The 16841-nt window shown below is 45.7% G+C and overlaps 1 protein-coding gene across 1 annotated transcript in view; it reads left to right on the top strand.

Moving 5' to 3' along the window:
- ATP13A4 (ATPase 13A4) overlaps nucleotides 1–16841 on the top strand; it is a 176116-nt gene that overhangs the window by 76042 nt on the left and 83233 nt on the right. The window contains exons 9-10 of the mRNA XM_073578661.1: nucleotides 12184–12312; nucleotides 12718–12882. Coding sequence (XP_073434762.1) covers nucleotides 12184–12312; nucleotides 12718–12882 — 294 coding nt within the window. The remainder of the gene's footprint in view (nucleotides 1–12183; nucleotides 12313–12717; nucleotides 12883–16841) is intronic.

Genomic DNA, 16841 nt, shown 5'->3' with positions numbered 1-16841 from the left:
GTTGGTTTTCAAGAGGGAAAAAGAGTAGAGTCGACTTACAAGTGTGTGTCTTGAACATCTCCCCCTAGTACTTGCCTTACTCATTCTATTCCATGGGCATGCTTGAATATAGGAAAGCATTTGGGCTTGGACAACATCTGTCGCGCTACCAAGGTTCCCTAGGTGTTGCTACATTGCAACGCAATGCAAGTGAATGGGGTAGCATTGCGGCCGTGACAAGCAAGTCATAAGAAGTTCAACCCTGTCTGTTTTTTTGTGACCTGTTTGTTTCTGTATTCTGGTGGTCGCAATGTGACCCTATTCACTTGTATTTGGCTGCAATGTAGCAGCGACACCTAGTAAACCTTAGTCGTGTGATAGGAGTCGTGGCCAAAGTCGCAATGTAGTCCCAGTCTTATACAATAATATGACCTGATAATGGTCTTAAGGTGCCCAAATACATAAATTAGCTGTCAGAGCCCGTCACTGAGCCTAGCGCTCTCTCTCTCAATTTGGCCAAGCTTTCATTTATTGTCAATGTGCGAGATGCTACAAAGCTGTTGCTAGACAAGTCTGGGGGAGACTTTTCTCCCCTGCATACAAAAGAATCTGCCTCCATCCAAATCCATATTTGCAAACTTTTCTGTGTATGGGGCCTTTACGAAACCCTTCAATATCCCCTTGATCAGTTTGGAGCTTAATAAAATCCATATTAGAAAGTTGGAACACTAGGTATTAAAAGGTAATCTCCCATGAAAATACCCCCTTTTCATATTCTCTAGTCGGGTATATGAGCCTCACAGTGAAGGAAGACTGTGCCCTGGACACACAAGGCCATACATTGCAGCCATTTGATTGGCTGTCCCATGTATTCCAGAAAAAGCTTCCTCTGATGTTAATAATGGTAGATGAATTCAGGCTAAAAATCTACACAAGAAACAACAAAGAAAACAGCAAGAAGTGATGGCAAAAGGATAGCTACCATCTCCATTCAAGTGACTGATCCCTAGCTTAAACGTTTTAGTAGAATCTGATAGGAAAAGGATAATGCTGTGTCCATACGACCATTGTTAGAAAAGCTAGACTTTTGGGTTTGGTACAAATATTCTTGTGTTATAAAGCAAACTCCCTAGTGCTAGGCTCAGGCTAAAAGAGCGTTAAAATGACCCCCTTATTAGTAAAAAAATATTTTATTGAAAAAAATTCAAATACAAAGAGACAATGTAATAAGGCAAGATAACGCAGAAAAAGGGATGAGCATTAATCCAGAGAGACAATGTAACAGTGGCGGTAAATGCCAGTGGTTTGATACATACATTAATACCATGAATAAACCTGGATTTGAAAAGTATTTGCTGACAGTTGAATACATAGTGCTCACATGTACACTTGAGCAGGTGCAGTGGTACAGAAGGGAAGCAGCATTCATCCTTGTGGAGTTATTTTGTGTAAGCAGCTACATAGGATATTTGCTTACAATTGCTGGGTTGTACATCCTACATGAGCCATGTGCCATAGGGTGATCCTGTGGGTAATCCAACATTTGTTTGCATTATTCACAGCTGACAAATATCAAACTGCTTACAGTTTTCCATTCCTGTAAAAACAAAAATTTAACATTTTCTGGTTTCCTATTAAAACCCTATTAAATTAAAGATTTATTAAAATGTTTGCAAATTCAGTATCTGAAATAGAGTTTATCGCTTCCCTGTGGTTGTAAAGATCTTTTTGCTGTCAGTGGAAACATTCATATAACCCCATACAAATCTGTTGGCCAAAACCTGGCAATATTGTCTGACAGTCTGTGTATTGGGATCTCCTGACTCTCCCCCAACAGATTTTGTCAGAGACAGACTGATCACAGATTGCCGATCCTTTGGCTCTTGGTGTGATACGGTATGTGCATACATTAAGTATTTTGTGCAGAAATTTCTGATCCATTTCTGCATTTCTTGGCAGGAAAAATGCAGTGGCAAAAAAACGTTTTTTGCTGTGTATTTTACTTGCATTTTTGGTGCATTTTTCCAAGCTCATTAGTAGGGGTGAAATCTGCAGCAAAAACGCTGAGAGAATTGACATGCTGCATATTTAAATGTGCCAGTCACAAATAAGCAAAGCGTGGATTCTCATTCTTTGCTGGTGTAATAAGGGGGCACAGGGTGGCAGTCATAGCTGAGTCCACTAGGTTATAGTCAGTGAGCACCCCGGCCCCTTGCCCATAAATAGACAGTTTCAGCCCCAGGTCACAGTGGGTTACCTCATTATCATGGCTGCTGTTCACGTTGGAATGGCGTCCTCCGGATGCACAACACGTCACGCTCTTTAGGGCTCAACAGTGGCAACTTGTTTAATGAAGATAAAGTATAGAAGAAGATAACAATTCCTGAATTGACCCTATTCAGAGATGCTGCTCCTTTGCAAGCAGTAGCAAAAACATAAGCTCCCAATGGCCCCTGGAAGCTCACAGTCACCTGAAGGGCACACTCACAGTTTCCGTGCCCTGTTCCACTGCCCGGCAGTCCTTGGCAGCTTGAAATCCCCAGCCGGGGATCCCTTCTGTCCCAGATGGGGATCCACATAGACCCCAAATGGGGGTCCTCACTGTTCTAGAAGGGAACACAGTTATGCCCCAGATGGGGGTCTCTTCTGTCCCAGACGGGGACGCACATATGCCCCAGATGGGGGGCTCCTTCTTTCCCAAGAGGGGATGCTGGAGCTTCCTCTTCTGTAGAGGCTGCTGGTTCAGCTCCCTAAATTAACCCCTTCTGTCTTTGCCTCTAGCATGTGCATAACAAATACAGCACAACAGTCATACATGGCAGACACAGCACATTCAACAATGTAAAACACAAGGGGATAACATTAAGGCATAAGTGGTACATAGAATTACACATTACTAAACAACAGCAAAACATTAATATTTTAACATACAGGTACACCATTCTGGTACCACATAAAGTGCACGGGACTAACTCATAGGAGAAAGAGGAAGCAATGAGGTTCTCCACCACAACCTTACACCCCTCCCTCCTAAAACATGGTCGCCTCTGACTATGACGACCTCTATGAGCTTAAAACAGCACATAGAAAAACATCAATAACAATGCATCAAACTTCAGTTAATATCATTAAAAGAGTCTCAGTCTCTCTAAAAACGGGTCCGCCTGACCCTGGTCCCCTTGCTCCTGGGACCGCTAAAACAGTCATACTGGCACAATGGCCAACTTATCCTACAGTCTTCACCCGGCTCGGTCCTCGGGTCATCCTGATCAAGCTCTCCACCACCCCCTTTGACCAGACCACAGGCAGGGCAACAAACAGGTGCGCTGGGCATCAACATGGGCCAGTCCAAGGTAGAGGTAGTTTTTGCCACAGCCACACACACAGTCAGTTAACCCTCATAAGGTTGTCCAGCCTGTGATCCAGCCAGGGATGTGCAAACTTGCTGTCACGTAGTGACTTTCCCTGTGTGACGCAACCAGCAGGTCGGTAACTGAAACAACAAGACAAACAAGGGAACACCGGGGACACAGTTACAACGGTAGGCCCTACAATAGGGAACGGGGACACCTTCTGCACTCTCCTGAGGCTGTGTCCCTGAACACTCCTAACGTTCCCTATACAGGCTCCTCACCTGTTGCCGACCAGGATACCTAGTCCCTCACTAGCCCTTCACCTATCCCTTACTAGGGAACTGGTTAGTGCGGACACTGGTCCCACCGCTGTACTAATGTAACACTAGGGAAAATTACGAATAGGCAAAAACAAGCAACTTAGCTTTCTCTGTTGCCAATGCTCCTGAGGCAACAGAGTTCGGCACCTGGATCCAGCTTCCAACTGAACAGCTGAAACACCAAAGCTCTAGATGAGTTGCAAAGCACTGCTCCAAAAAACTCCTCTCCTGCAAGATTGGTTAGGAAATGACCAGCATCACCAACAGTGATCCAGAGCACCTGACACCCTTTTATAGGAAGGAGGGCAGGGTTAACACCTGCTGGCTAATTTAACGTGTAGTAACCCCAGCGGCCACCAGGGGCAAAACCCATTAGCAGCCACCAAGGTTGTAATAACCCCAGCGGCAAAAACTAACATTAAGCCAGAGGCTTGAAGGAAAAAAAAGGTTATATGTGAGCCCAGATCTGCCACAGATCCAAACATGGATTGTGACGCTTGCGCAAATAACTTGGAGGAGGGGAAAACAAACAATACTTAGTTCTTCAGCGGTGGCCGTGGTGGCCACTCCTTACACCTCAGTCCTTTGGCACCATACAGGGCCCACTGCCCTCTTAGGACACGCAGAAAAGTCTCACATATTTTGTTGCAACCGGCACAAAACTTTCTTCTTAAAGGGGTCACCCTCACTCCTTGCGGCCAGACATGGTTCCTCTGCTGGAGCATTGCAGCTCCTTTAAAATTTGGCGCTCCCGCCGTTTCTTCTGTTAGATCACTCCCACCGAGCCTGTCACGCTATCGGGGCTCAGTACTCGTCTAGGTAACCTTCATGGGGAGATGCGGGTATTGGGGTGAGGGTCGGTGTCATACTCACCGCAACTGCAGCCGGCTGCGAGTGTCCTCAACTGCAGCCGCGCGAACTTGAGATCACGGCCACAACGGTCCCTCTCTCCATGACTTCCGATTTCTCTATTCTCCAGGCTCCAGCTTTTCCGTGTCCATGGTGTCCTCCCTCTCGATGATCTTCATCTGCACAGGTAATGGCGTTTCTCCTTGGGACACGCCGTCTTGCTCTACTCGGTTCAACCCATTCATGGGCGGGACCACACTTGACTGTTCCACCCATTTCCTTGGGTTCTGCTGTATGGATGGGAACTTCTTCGCCCGCACCCATTTAAGGCGGGTCTTTTTCACAGAGGGTGCCACCTCCTGCCTTTTGGCACCAAATCTTCTCTATGATGCCCACAAAAGGCGGCAATATCTCTCATTTTTGAGAAAACGGCCACCATCTTCTCCGTAGCGGTCTTTAAATCTTCAGCAACCGCAATCTTTACGTCTTTCACAGCAGTCGACATCTCAAAATCACTGTCAGCCACCATCTTCAATTCTCTCACAGCGGAGAACATCTAGTCTTGATGAGCCAGTCAATTTTTTGTCTTTGTTAGCTTACTGACTGAGCACTCCACCCTTCAACATGTGGTAATTTTAATTACAGCATGTTCCTACTTACTCGTAAATGCAGGCATTGCTGAGAGAGGAGTAGTCCACATTCACCCAGGAATTTAGACATCAGACAAGAGAGGTATTCACACACGTAGGAACCCATCAGTTTTTAAGACCACCTTGATGATGGATGATGGGCAGATATATATTTGGCCAAATTTTACGCTATGCGTCTCAAATTTTTTTTACAGCTAGAGACTCGTCTGTATCATAGGACATTGTTGTTGTTTTTTAGATGTCTATTATGTGGTACATAGCTAACCTGAGCTATGTAAAGTATATAAAACCTTGCGTAACTATTTTGCTTCAAGCCTGTACATTTAGAGATGTTCACACGACATTCCTGACAGGTAAAGAATAATGTTTCTGAAGGAAGCACAATATGTAAAGTAATATCCACCACCGCAAGCTTTGAGACTAATTATTCTAAAGGCCACAAGATTACTACAGCTTTGTCACTACTTTAGAAAATGAACACAACTTGTTCAGTTTTGGCAGGATTATGTTAATTCTAATGAGTATGGGACTCTCTCACAATGATTTGCCCTGCTATATCCCATTCATCTGTCAGTGATTTTCGTTGTATGCAAAACAAGAGACAGTTTTCTAACAGTGTTTTCATCAGTGTGTCAGTGTTTACTATCAGTGTTTCATCAGTGTTTTCTTTATATAAGAAATTCTCATATTTCTATAAGAAAACATGAAAATTGGACAGCACATGCATAGCATTTGAGTGTTTTTTTTCTGCATGGACCCATTGACTTGCATTGGCAAATTTGAGCTGCAATTCGGATCAAAATCGGACATGTCTCCATGTTTTAATGTGGATCACTACTTCTGCAAATATACGAAGACATGTAAACTGCCTCATAGACTATAATGGGTATGAGTTAAACATGGATCAAACGTGTATGTGAAATTGTGATGTCCGAATTAGTCCTTATTCCAACTCAAGATGAAACAATTAAAGCAAACCTGAACTCAGGATTTTTCTGGGTAAACTACTGGCATTGTCAGGTTGGCACTGTTGCACTGATAAAAATGATAGTTGGGTTGACGGAATTCGTCTTGTGGTTGTCGTTTAATCTGTGTTACAAGTTCTCAGTTAATGAGATTCTCGTGCTCCAGGGAGGGCCTGTGGGCGGGGCTTTATGTGGAGCTCTGGCCTCATTGTCATCATTGTGGCTTAAATGACAGGTCACAGCCTCCTATTTTAAATATTGCTCTTGCACAGTTAATATTGTTGTCTTAAAAAAAAGTAAATGCAGCAAAATGGCAGCGGTGCATGCTCAGTAGCATCTATCGCTTGCCAATTGGAGCCATTTTTTTTTACTCCAACAAAATGGTGGCAGTGCATGTGCAGTATCATCTGTCGGCAAGTGATGCTCTCAATCTGCGGAAGCGCCGCCCACCTTGCAGATAGGTGCTACTGTGTATGTGCATATACTGTGTATCAGTTTTGCTGATTTTTTTGCACCATTTGTGCACCTAATATGTAGCATAGGTACTTGCATTTTTTTGAAAATACGCAGTGTAAAAAACTCACCAAAAACTTATTGTGGGATTGTAGCTTAGGGGTAAATGATTAATCATTTTTTTCAGGCAGATTCTGCTTGAAAAAGTGCCTCCAAAATGCTGCAAAATATGAACATATTGCACAGTGCACATATTCAATCTTTTGCTACTTCTTTTACCTGTGTCTGAGTATGGAATCGTGAAATAGTTAAAATAATTAACATGCTAATTAACAAGCTATAATCGGTGACGCCCATAGGCCAGCACGACTATTTAAAGACCGTGGGCGTGACCAAACATCCCACCTGATTTCCAGCTAGATTAACCCCCAATAACCTGAGTAAAATCAAGCCGGCGCCACTGAGGCTATAGTGGAAGGAGATGGAACTACCGCTGCCTGCCGGACGCTGTGGTGTGAATAGCGTCCGACATGACAGTACCCCGTCTTCTACGAGGGACCCCAGGGCCCTCAAGACTCATAGGACCCGGCTTGTCCGGATGACGGTGGTGAAACGAACTGACCAGCCGATCCGCATATATCCCTGGCTGGTACCCAAGACCTCTCCTCCGGACCATACCCCCGCCAGTGTACCAAATACTGAAGAGTACGGCGCAGTACTCGAGAGTCCACCACCTTGGAGACTTCAAACTCTAAATCGCTATCCACCATGACTGGAGGTGGCATCGGCGTCGTGTCCACAGAGCCTACCACCTTTTTCAATAAAGCCCTGTGAAACACGTTGTGTATCTTGTATACCGCAGGAAGTTCCAACCGATAAGCAACCGGGTTAATGATGGCAGCAATCTTAAAAGGGCCAATAAACCTTGGACCCAATTTCAATGATGGAATTTTGAGTTTTATGTTTTTAGTAGCTAACCACACCTAATCACCCACACACGGGTCCGGACCTGGCACGCGTCTAGCGTCAGCCACTCGTTTGTACCTTGCACTCATGCTCAGCAATCGCTGTTTCACACTCCTCCAGACCGATGATAGTTGAACTCCTAGTTGGTCCTCCTCCGGGACGCTCCCAGAGCCACCCTGACGCAAGGTACAAAATTGAGGATGGTGCCCATAAACACAAAAGAACGGAGACTCTCCCGATGATTCTTGGCGGTGATTATTTAACGCGAACTCGGCCAAAGGAAGGAATGTCGACCACTCCTCTTGGTTGTCAGACACAAAACATCGCAAATACTGCTCCAGATTTTGGTTCATGCGCTCAGTTTGACCATTTGACTGCGGATGAAACGCCGACGAATGAGACAACTTGATCCCCAATCGTGAGCAAAAAGCTTTCCAAAACTTCGCCACAAACTGGGTACCCCTATCAGACACTATGTCCGACGGAACTCCTTGTAGTCTGACCACCTCCTGCACAAAAACCTGAGCCAACGTCTTCGCGTTGGGCAAGGAAGGCAACGACACAAAATGCACCATCTTCGAAAATCGATCAACCACCAGCAGGATGACCGTGTTCCCCGCCGAGGCAGGCAAGTCCGTGATAAAGTCCATGGAGATTTCTGTCCATGGCCTACTCGGTACCCCCAGAGGCTGTAGAGTGCCAGCAGGACGGGATCTGGGCGACTTGGCCCTGGCGCACGTGATGCAAGCTGCCACGTACGAGACCACGTCCTGCCGGATCTTTGGCCACCAGAAGCGGCGCGATACCAGCTCCAAGGTGCCCCTAACCCCTGGATGCCCGGCCAGGACAGAGTCGTGGCGTTCCCCCAACACCTTAAGACGAAGATGAAGGGGTATGAATGACTTGTTAGCGGGAAGTCCTGGCGGTACCTCCTCCTGGGCCTCGGCAATCTCCGCCTCTACCTCAGTCGTGAGAGCCGAAACCACTACACCTGGAGGATGGGTACCGGATCTTCCCGAGGTTCTCCCCCCGGAAAACACCTGGACAAGGCATTCGCCCTGGTGTTTTTAGCCCCAGGACGGTAAGTCACCAGAAAGTTAAATCGGGTAAAAAACAATGCCCAGCGAGCCTGCCTGGGAGACAGACGCTTGGCCGACTCCAGATAGAGCAGGTTTTTATGGTCGGTGATGACTGTGACCTGGTGGACCGCCCCCTCCAAGAAGTGTCGCCATTCCTCAAAAGCCAATTTAATGGCCAACAACTCCCTGTTGCCGATATCGTAATTCCGTTCAGCCGGCGACAGCTTCTTGGAGAAGTAGGCGCATGGACGCATATTGCTCAAGGACGAGCCCTGTGACAGTACTTCCCCCACTCCCACCTCAGACGCATCGACCTCCACAGTAAAAGGTTTAGATACGTCCGGTTGCACCAGAATGGGGGCTGAAGCAAAACGGTTTTTCAGAAGCTCAAATGCACGCACCGCCACCTCAGACCAGATAGCGAGCTTGGTACCTTTTCTCGTCATGTCCGTGAACGGTTTGGCTATAGTAGAAAAATTCTTAATAAACTTCCTATAATAGTTGGCAAACCCAAGGAACCGCTGGAGCGCTTTTAGATTATCAGGCCGTTCCCATCGCAGCACCGCTTGCACCTTCGCGGCGTCCATTTTAAACCCTGCGGCGGACAAAATATATGCCAAAAAAGGCAACTCCTGAACAAAAAATACGCATTTTTCAAGCTTAGCATAGAGCTTATTCTCACGGAGCAACTGTAACACCTGCCTGACATGCTCTAAATGAGTGTCCCGGTCGCTCGAATAAATGAGGATATCATCCAGGTACACAATCACAAATTTCCCCAGCACATGAGCGAATACATCATTTATGAAATGTTGGAAAACAGCAGGCGCGGTTGTCAACCCAAATGGCATAACTAGGCTTTCAAAATGACCCTCAGGGGTATTAAACGCCGCCTTCCACTCATCCCCCTGACGGACCCTTATGAGGTTGTACGCCCCCCTGAGGTCAAGTTTGGAAAACCACTTCGCACCAGCCACCTGGTTGAACAAATCAGGGATCAGAGGCATCGGGTAGGGATCACGGACCGTACTCTGATTTAACTCCCGGAAATCCAGACACTGGCGTAACCCCCCCATCTTTCTTCTTAATGAAGAAAAACCCCGCTGCTACAGGCGAGGATGAAGGCCGGATGTGCCCTTTACTTAGACTCTCCGCGATGTAGTCTTTAAGAGCTTGTCTCTCCGGACCAGAAATACTAAACATCCTAGCCTTTGGCAATTTGGCCCCGGGTTTTAACCTAATCACACAGTCTTTGGTTCGATGTGGAGGTAGTTCTGAGCAACCCCTCTCAGAGAATACGTCCGCAAAATCCAGCAATGCCTCCGGATGGCTGGACTTCACGGCGGACACACATGTGGCCAAGCAATTTTCCTGGCAGAAACCACTCCACTGGACTATGTCCTGGGTTCTCCAGTCAATCACCGGGTTGTGCTTAGACAACCATGGGAAACCCAGGACCATTTGTGCTGGGAGATTATTGAGTACCCTACATGTAACCCACTCAGAATGTAGGACCCCAATGTGGAGTTTAACCTCAGCTACAAACTCAGTAATCTTCCCCTGTGGGAGGGGAGCGGCATTAATGGTAACCATGCGAATAAGATGAGGGAGTTTTTTTATCTTAAATCCGGCCGTGCGTGCAAACTCCTCATCCATGAGATTGGTGGTGGAACCGCTATCCACAAACACTGATATTGGTAGCTCTCTGCCCGCAATAATAACCCTGGCAGGGAGCATACATTGAGATACCATCATGGAGGATATGCATACGCTCAGTTGGGCCTCCTCCATACCCTCTGAGCTTACCAGTTTTCCGCCGGTGCGACTTTCTTAGGTAGCACAGGACAAGCATTTACATAATGATCTCTTTTACCACAGTAAAAACATGCTCCTTGCTTCCTGAACCCAGGAACGCGACGCTTAACATGTGATACCCCAGCGATTTGCATAGGTTCCGTGGGCTCACCTGCAGCAACCACACTTGCACCCCTGCTTTCCCCCAGGGGCAGCGTCTCCTGCGCCCCCTGATGCAAACAGCGATCAATACGAATAACCAAACTCATGGCAGACTCTAACGATGCAGGAGTCTCATACATCAGGAGGGCCTGTTTAACTCTTCCTGAAACTCCATGAATAAACTGACTCCGCAGCGCTGGGTCGTTCCACTGTGTGTCTACTGCCCAACGGCGAAATTCTGAATAGTCTTCCGCCATACGTTCCCCCTGATGGAGGGTGCAGATTTTAGATTCCGCTAGAGCCAATCTGTCGGGATCATCATAAATGAGCCCCAGTGCTGAAAAAACATTCTCAACCAAATGAAACATAGCAGAGTCAGCTGGTAAGGAAAACGCCCATGCTTGGGGTCCCCACTCAGTAAGGATAACACCAGACCCACCCGCTGAGCCTCATTACCTGAGGAGACAGGGCGCATGCGAAAGTATAACTTGCAGGCACCAGCAAATCGTTCAGGCAGCGGAATCTTCGGCTCTGCACCTGCACCTGCAGAAGCCGCTTGCACATTAGCTACAACCAGGCCCTGCTGCTGAACTGCCCCCTTCAACTCGGTGACCTGTAAGGACAGCGCCGCCAACTGGCGGTTTATGGAAGTCATGGAATCCATGGACTACCAAAATATTATGGGCCGATTATAATGTTACGCGGGGCTTAGGTCAAAGAAGGCTGAAATACCCAGGGCCCCTGCGGAGTCCCTCCAAATAGGGAAAACCCTGTCTGACCCTCAACCCAGGGTTTTTGCTAATGGTGCAAATGCCTGAGCCTCCAACCTTTCCTTATGTCCTGCTCAGCCCTATGCTGAACCCTCCACCCTCCACCCAGTGAGTCGTCAAACCACCAAAGCCCACACAGTAATGACAGACAGGGAGAACTTAAACCGCACCGTGCCGCATACACACAGGACAATACCGTAATGTGAACAGGGCGAAACAAAACACAAATATAGGAAGGCGAAAAGGTAACAACGGATCATACGCCACCAGCTACGAATTTCTCTCTCCAACACCTCCTCTTCAGGCCGGAACCACTTGGCATAAAACACAAGCTATAATCGGCGACTCCCATAGGCCAGCACGACTATTTAAAGACCGTGGGCGTGACCAAACATCCCACCTGATTTCCAGCTAGATTAACCCCCAATAACCTGAGTAAAATCAAGCCGGCGCCACGGAGGCTATAGTGGACGGAGATGGAACTACCGCTGCCTGCCAGACGCTGTGGTGTGAATAGCGTCCGACATGACACCTACCTACTATTGTAAGCCGAGTTCATCAATTCATGGATATCCAGGATATCCAGTTTACTTCAGCCTTGTTTTCCCTCTCATCTGATGTGTATGACAAGTTTGTAAACTGTCACCCAGCATTAGAGTGTTGGGGGGGGGGACAGTCTGATATTAATGTGTTTGAGAAATGTTACTATTACTATAGGTTTTGTCTACCTTTAGTAAGAAGGCATTATAATTGTAAGTTGCAAAACCCAGATACAAAAAGTTAGAATGCTTATGGGCCTCTGATTGTGTCTGTCTATTGTATTACATGATTTAATCATTGCAGGTGTCTCCCATGAGGAATCCCGTCACTTGGCTCCGGGAGATGTCATTGTGGTTGAAAGAAATTCCCTTCTCCCTTGTGATGCATTGCTGATCAGTGGAGCATGTATAGTCAATGAAAGCATGCTTACAGGTAACATTTATTGTAATGTATTGCTTAGATCAAGTGCCATGAAGTAGACTAGACAAGCAGGAAATTTTCTTTCTGACTTAATCTAATGAGTGGTTTTGCAACCCTCCTTACACCACAGTTACAGTTGTCTAGTGTTCGTTAGGAAGATGGCAAGAGTCCGCTGAAATCTGATTGCATACCAATACTATACATATACCCGTCTCTTCGTTAACAATTAGATCCCACAGACAGTTTGCTGTATGTTGTTTCTTTTTTAGTGTCTATGTTTTGAAGTTGCCTTTATGTTCATCTGTATTTAATTAAAGATATTAAAATTAAATTTTTATATAAAAAAGATTAGAACATGTGTATAAGTATTGGAAATGAAATACTTTACTTTTGGTGTTTTTTTTTATATTGCTTTAGGTGAAAGTATTCCAGTAACTAAGACTCCACTGCCAAATACAGACAACACAGAACCATGGAAGGTCCACAGTGTGCATGATTACAAGAGACATGTGCTGTTTTGTGGAACTGAGGTCATCCAGACCAAAACTTCAGACTATGTGAAAGCTGTTGTAATGAGAACAGGTAATATTCTGTATGTTTAAATATTACTTTGTATCAAGGGCATAACCACCACAGTCACATCTGTCACCTCTGTGACCAGTTCGGTGGGTCAGGGGCCCACTGACTCCAGGACGCACATCCAGTTGAAGTGTATTGCGGTGCACAGACACATCAGATCCATGTGCGACAATACATGCTGCCGGCTAATCAGAGGCCAGCAGCTGACGGGGTACATGGCAGTTACGTCATAAGCTCCCGTCGCACTCCAAAGTCAGTTGACGGCTTTACAAGAGGACACTGCGCTGCAGGGGAGCAAAGGGAAGGTGTGTATTTATTTATATTTAAATTAATGGCCATACTAGTACATGGATGACTATAGGGTGCATAACTCTTAATGGATGATGGGGTGCATTATACTTTATGGATGACTATGGGGGTGCATTATATCTTATTGATGACTATGGGGCTGCATTATACCATATGGATGACTATGGGGGTGCATTATATTTTAAGGATGTCTAAGGGCTGTACATTATACTTTATGGAGGACTATGGGCTGTGAATTATATGAAGGATATATGATGACTATAGGCTGTGCAGTATATTATAAGGAGTACTGTAGGAAGCATTATACTATATGAAGGACTATGGGTTACACCACTGCTTTGTCCTCAGATGTATGCAACAAATGTACCCATAAAGACACAATGCCGTAGTCTTTGTATTAGAATCTATATTAAGCCAGTTATTTGTTTTACTCACTTCAATTCCAGGAGAGGGGTTAACTCCTAACATACCAGACACCTCTTTCCATTTCATTCATTTCTGTGCAGCAGATATCTGTACAGGCTATCTGTCTCATTCATTTAATTATTACATGCATCATTTTTTTCTATTACATTGTTCCAGTCTTCTCAAGTTAAGTTTGTTTTTGCTAATGTTCACACTTGCTCTTGTTGGTCAATTCAGTTTTTGTGTGGTCAGCCAGCCCGGCTGGGCTGTGCTGAATTTCCACTCTTATTTATCTGTATTTGCCAAATTGCCTTTTTTGTCCCTTATTAGATTGGCCTCTTTTTGCTCTGTCTCAGAATATTTCAGAGTGCTGATATAGTGGGAGAAGTCTAGTGACTTCAGGGTTAATTTTGCTATCAGTTGTGTTGGACATTTTGGTAGGGTTTTTGGCAGATTGCAGACAGTGTCTTTCCTTTCCTTTCTAGTTAGTGTGGGCCCCATCATTTGCTCAGCCTATTTTCCTACCTGTGTTTGTGTTTTCATCTTGTCTAACCAACAATATATGTTTGGGGGCTGTCTATTTCTTTGGGGTCTGCTCTGGGGCAGTTTAGATTTCCCCTTTTCTTGCTTTAGGCTTATTTAGTTCACCGGCTGTGTCGAGGCATCTAGAATCATCATAGGCACGCTCTGTTCCAGTCTTCTCAAGTTGAGTCCAACACCTGAGAAGCAGACTGAATCACCAGCACCAGGATAGGGCGTCGGCTGTCTTATATCCAGTCTGATACTCCAGAGATCCAATCGTTATCTTCCTCACCAGGTGGCAGATCACTACCAATAAACCAACCTCACTACCTCCTGTCACCACCAGAGGAGAACGGAAGGAGAACTCTCAACTGGTCGAGCAGAAAATGAGCTCATAACAAGCGTCCAACCCACAGCAGCCAGATGTTACACCATAGTGGATGGAATTTCTTGAAATCCCATCTCCACTGTTATGATTGGGTCACCGAGGAGGAAAACAAGACCAAGCTAAGCTACAGAAAACCAGAGAGGTTGGTAACTAAGTGGATTGCAGACCCCTAATCCTATCCACACAACTAGCAGTAGCCGTGGAGCGTGCCTATGATGATTCTAGATGCCACGACACAGCCGGAGAACTAAATAAGCCTAAAGCAAGAAAAGGGGAAATTTAAACTGCCCCAGAGCAGACCCCAAAGAAATAGACAGCCCCCAAACATATATTGTCGGTTAGACAAGATGAAAACACAAACACAGGTAGGAAAATAGGCTGACCAAACGATGGGGCCTACACTAATTAGAAAGGACAGGAAAGGAAAGACACTGTCTGCAATCATGCAAAAAACCCTGCAAAAATGTCCAACACTTCTGATAGCAAAAGCTCTGAAGTCACTAGACTTCTCCCACTATATCAGCACTCTGGCATATTCTGAAAGCAGAGCAAAAAGAGGCCAATCTAATAAGGGACAAAAAACAAACTGACACAAACAGCAACATAAGGATGGAAATTCAGCACAGCCCCAGCTGGGGCCGGCTGACCACACAAAACTGAATAGACAAAACCAAGTCAAATGTGAACAATTGCAAAGAACACTTAGCTTGAGCATGCAGGGACTGAACTGGAAACTAAGACCTCAGGAGGCAGGAAAAATCAGCAGGGATAGAGGGAGTCAGCTGTCTTAAATCGAGTCAGAGACTCCAGATGTCCAATCGTCGTCCGCATTATCAGGTGGCAGGTCTCTGTCAATTAGATCAGCTCCATTACCTCCTGTAACCACCAGAGGGAGCCCGGAAAGAGAACTCGCGACTCCTCTGTCGAAACTACTAGCTCCACTACCTTCACTAGCAACCAGAGGCAGGCCAGAAAGTGAATTCACAACACTCCACTATGCGTGCACAGCCACCTCCGGCTTCCATGCATAGACGTACATGCAGCATGTCTTTACAGACCGCAGCATGTCTATTTATCTTGTGGAGACGTGAGTCTCCGCAAGATAAATATCACCAGTACAATGTATGGGACGCGGTGATTCCACACCGTTCAATGAACACATGCGGAATCACCTGCGTTCAAAAGCTGGCAGTGCTTTGGACAGCGCGGACATGTGCTGCATCCATAGTGCTGCCAGTTAATGACCATGGGAACATACTCTTAGACCTATATCAGTGTCTTAAGATTATTCTGATATTCTATGTAGACCGGTGATGTGAATCAGAGTGAAGACAAAGACACGGTATATCAAGACTCAATAGAGTATATTGTAGGAAAACAGGCTTCAGTTAACAGGTGAACAGCAAACAGAGTCTCTAAAGATCAACAGCAGACAAGGCAGACTGAGGAATATAAGGGTGTTGCCAGTACAGACTGATGATGGGAGTTCAAGCCCAGTAATGCAGGATCCAGAGGTCCGGAGCCCGGACTGGGCTCCTAGCGGAGAGCAGGCCGCAGCAGAGGTGGGTGCAGAGCAGATCCGGAGAAGTAGAGTCTTTCAGATGGGAGGCAGACCGGTAGCAAACGGTGTATCCCGATGAACAGAAGAGACAGGCAAGATATGAGTCCTTCTCGCTTGGCAGCAGGTGAAGTACAAGATACACAAGCAAGGTATAGTGTGCAGAGTCCCCTTATATATACAGCAGACAGGAAACAAGGAATAGCAGACAGGAAACAAGATGGCCCCCCTGTGAAGCCACTAACTCCATCTTAGATAAGGGCAAGATTCGACAGCACTACGGGCAAGATCCGGCAAAACAGGTGCACAATTCAGATCCTTACAATCAGATATTAGAATGGATTTTTTTTCTTCCTTATGCGAAACTGCATAGATTATCTTAACTATGGATGCCAAATGTAAATTTTCTAAGTAATACTTAATTTTTATTTTCATTTTCCCTTCAAAAATTTACTTTTTTGAAAAAAATCTCAATGATCCCACAGCCTGAGTGGGTGGGCTGGACTGTGCTGACTGGTGCCAGGTTGCTTTTCAACATACCAGGAGAAGCCAGGTATACATTCTCTAACAGCCACATACTGCAATTGCAAATAGGGTTGTCAGACAGCGTAGCAGGAATCTCTCACATAATTCTGACTTCAATTATTTAATTTGTTGCTTATATAAACCTAACACTGTATAGAGAGAGCATCCCATGCTATTTTTTTCATTCATTTATTTATTAGATAAACACATGTACAGTAAACTACATACACAAAGCACAGATTATATAGCTCACTG

The sequence above is a fragment of the Dendrobates tinctorius genome, unplaced genomic scaffold (genome assembly GCF_039654945.1).
Source record: "Dendrobates tinctorius isolate UK_male_01 unplaced genomic scaffold, ASM3965494v1 ptg000060l, whole genome shotgun sequence".
Taxonomy (NCBI): Eukaryota; Metazoa; Chordata; class Amphibia; order Anura; family Dendrobatidae; genus Dendrobates; species Dendrobates tinctorius.
Note: the sequence above shows the minus strand (reverse complement) of the source record. Positions and strands in the feature narration are given on the sequence as shown.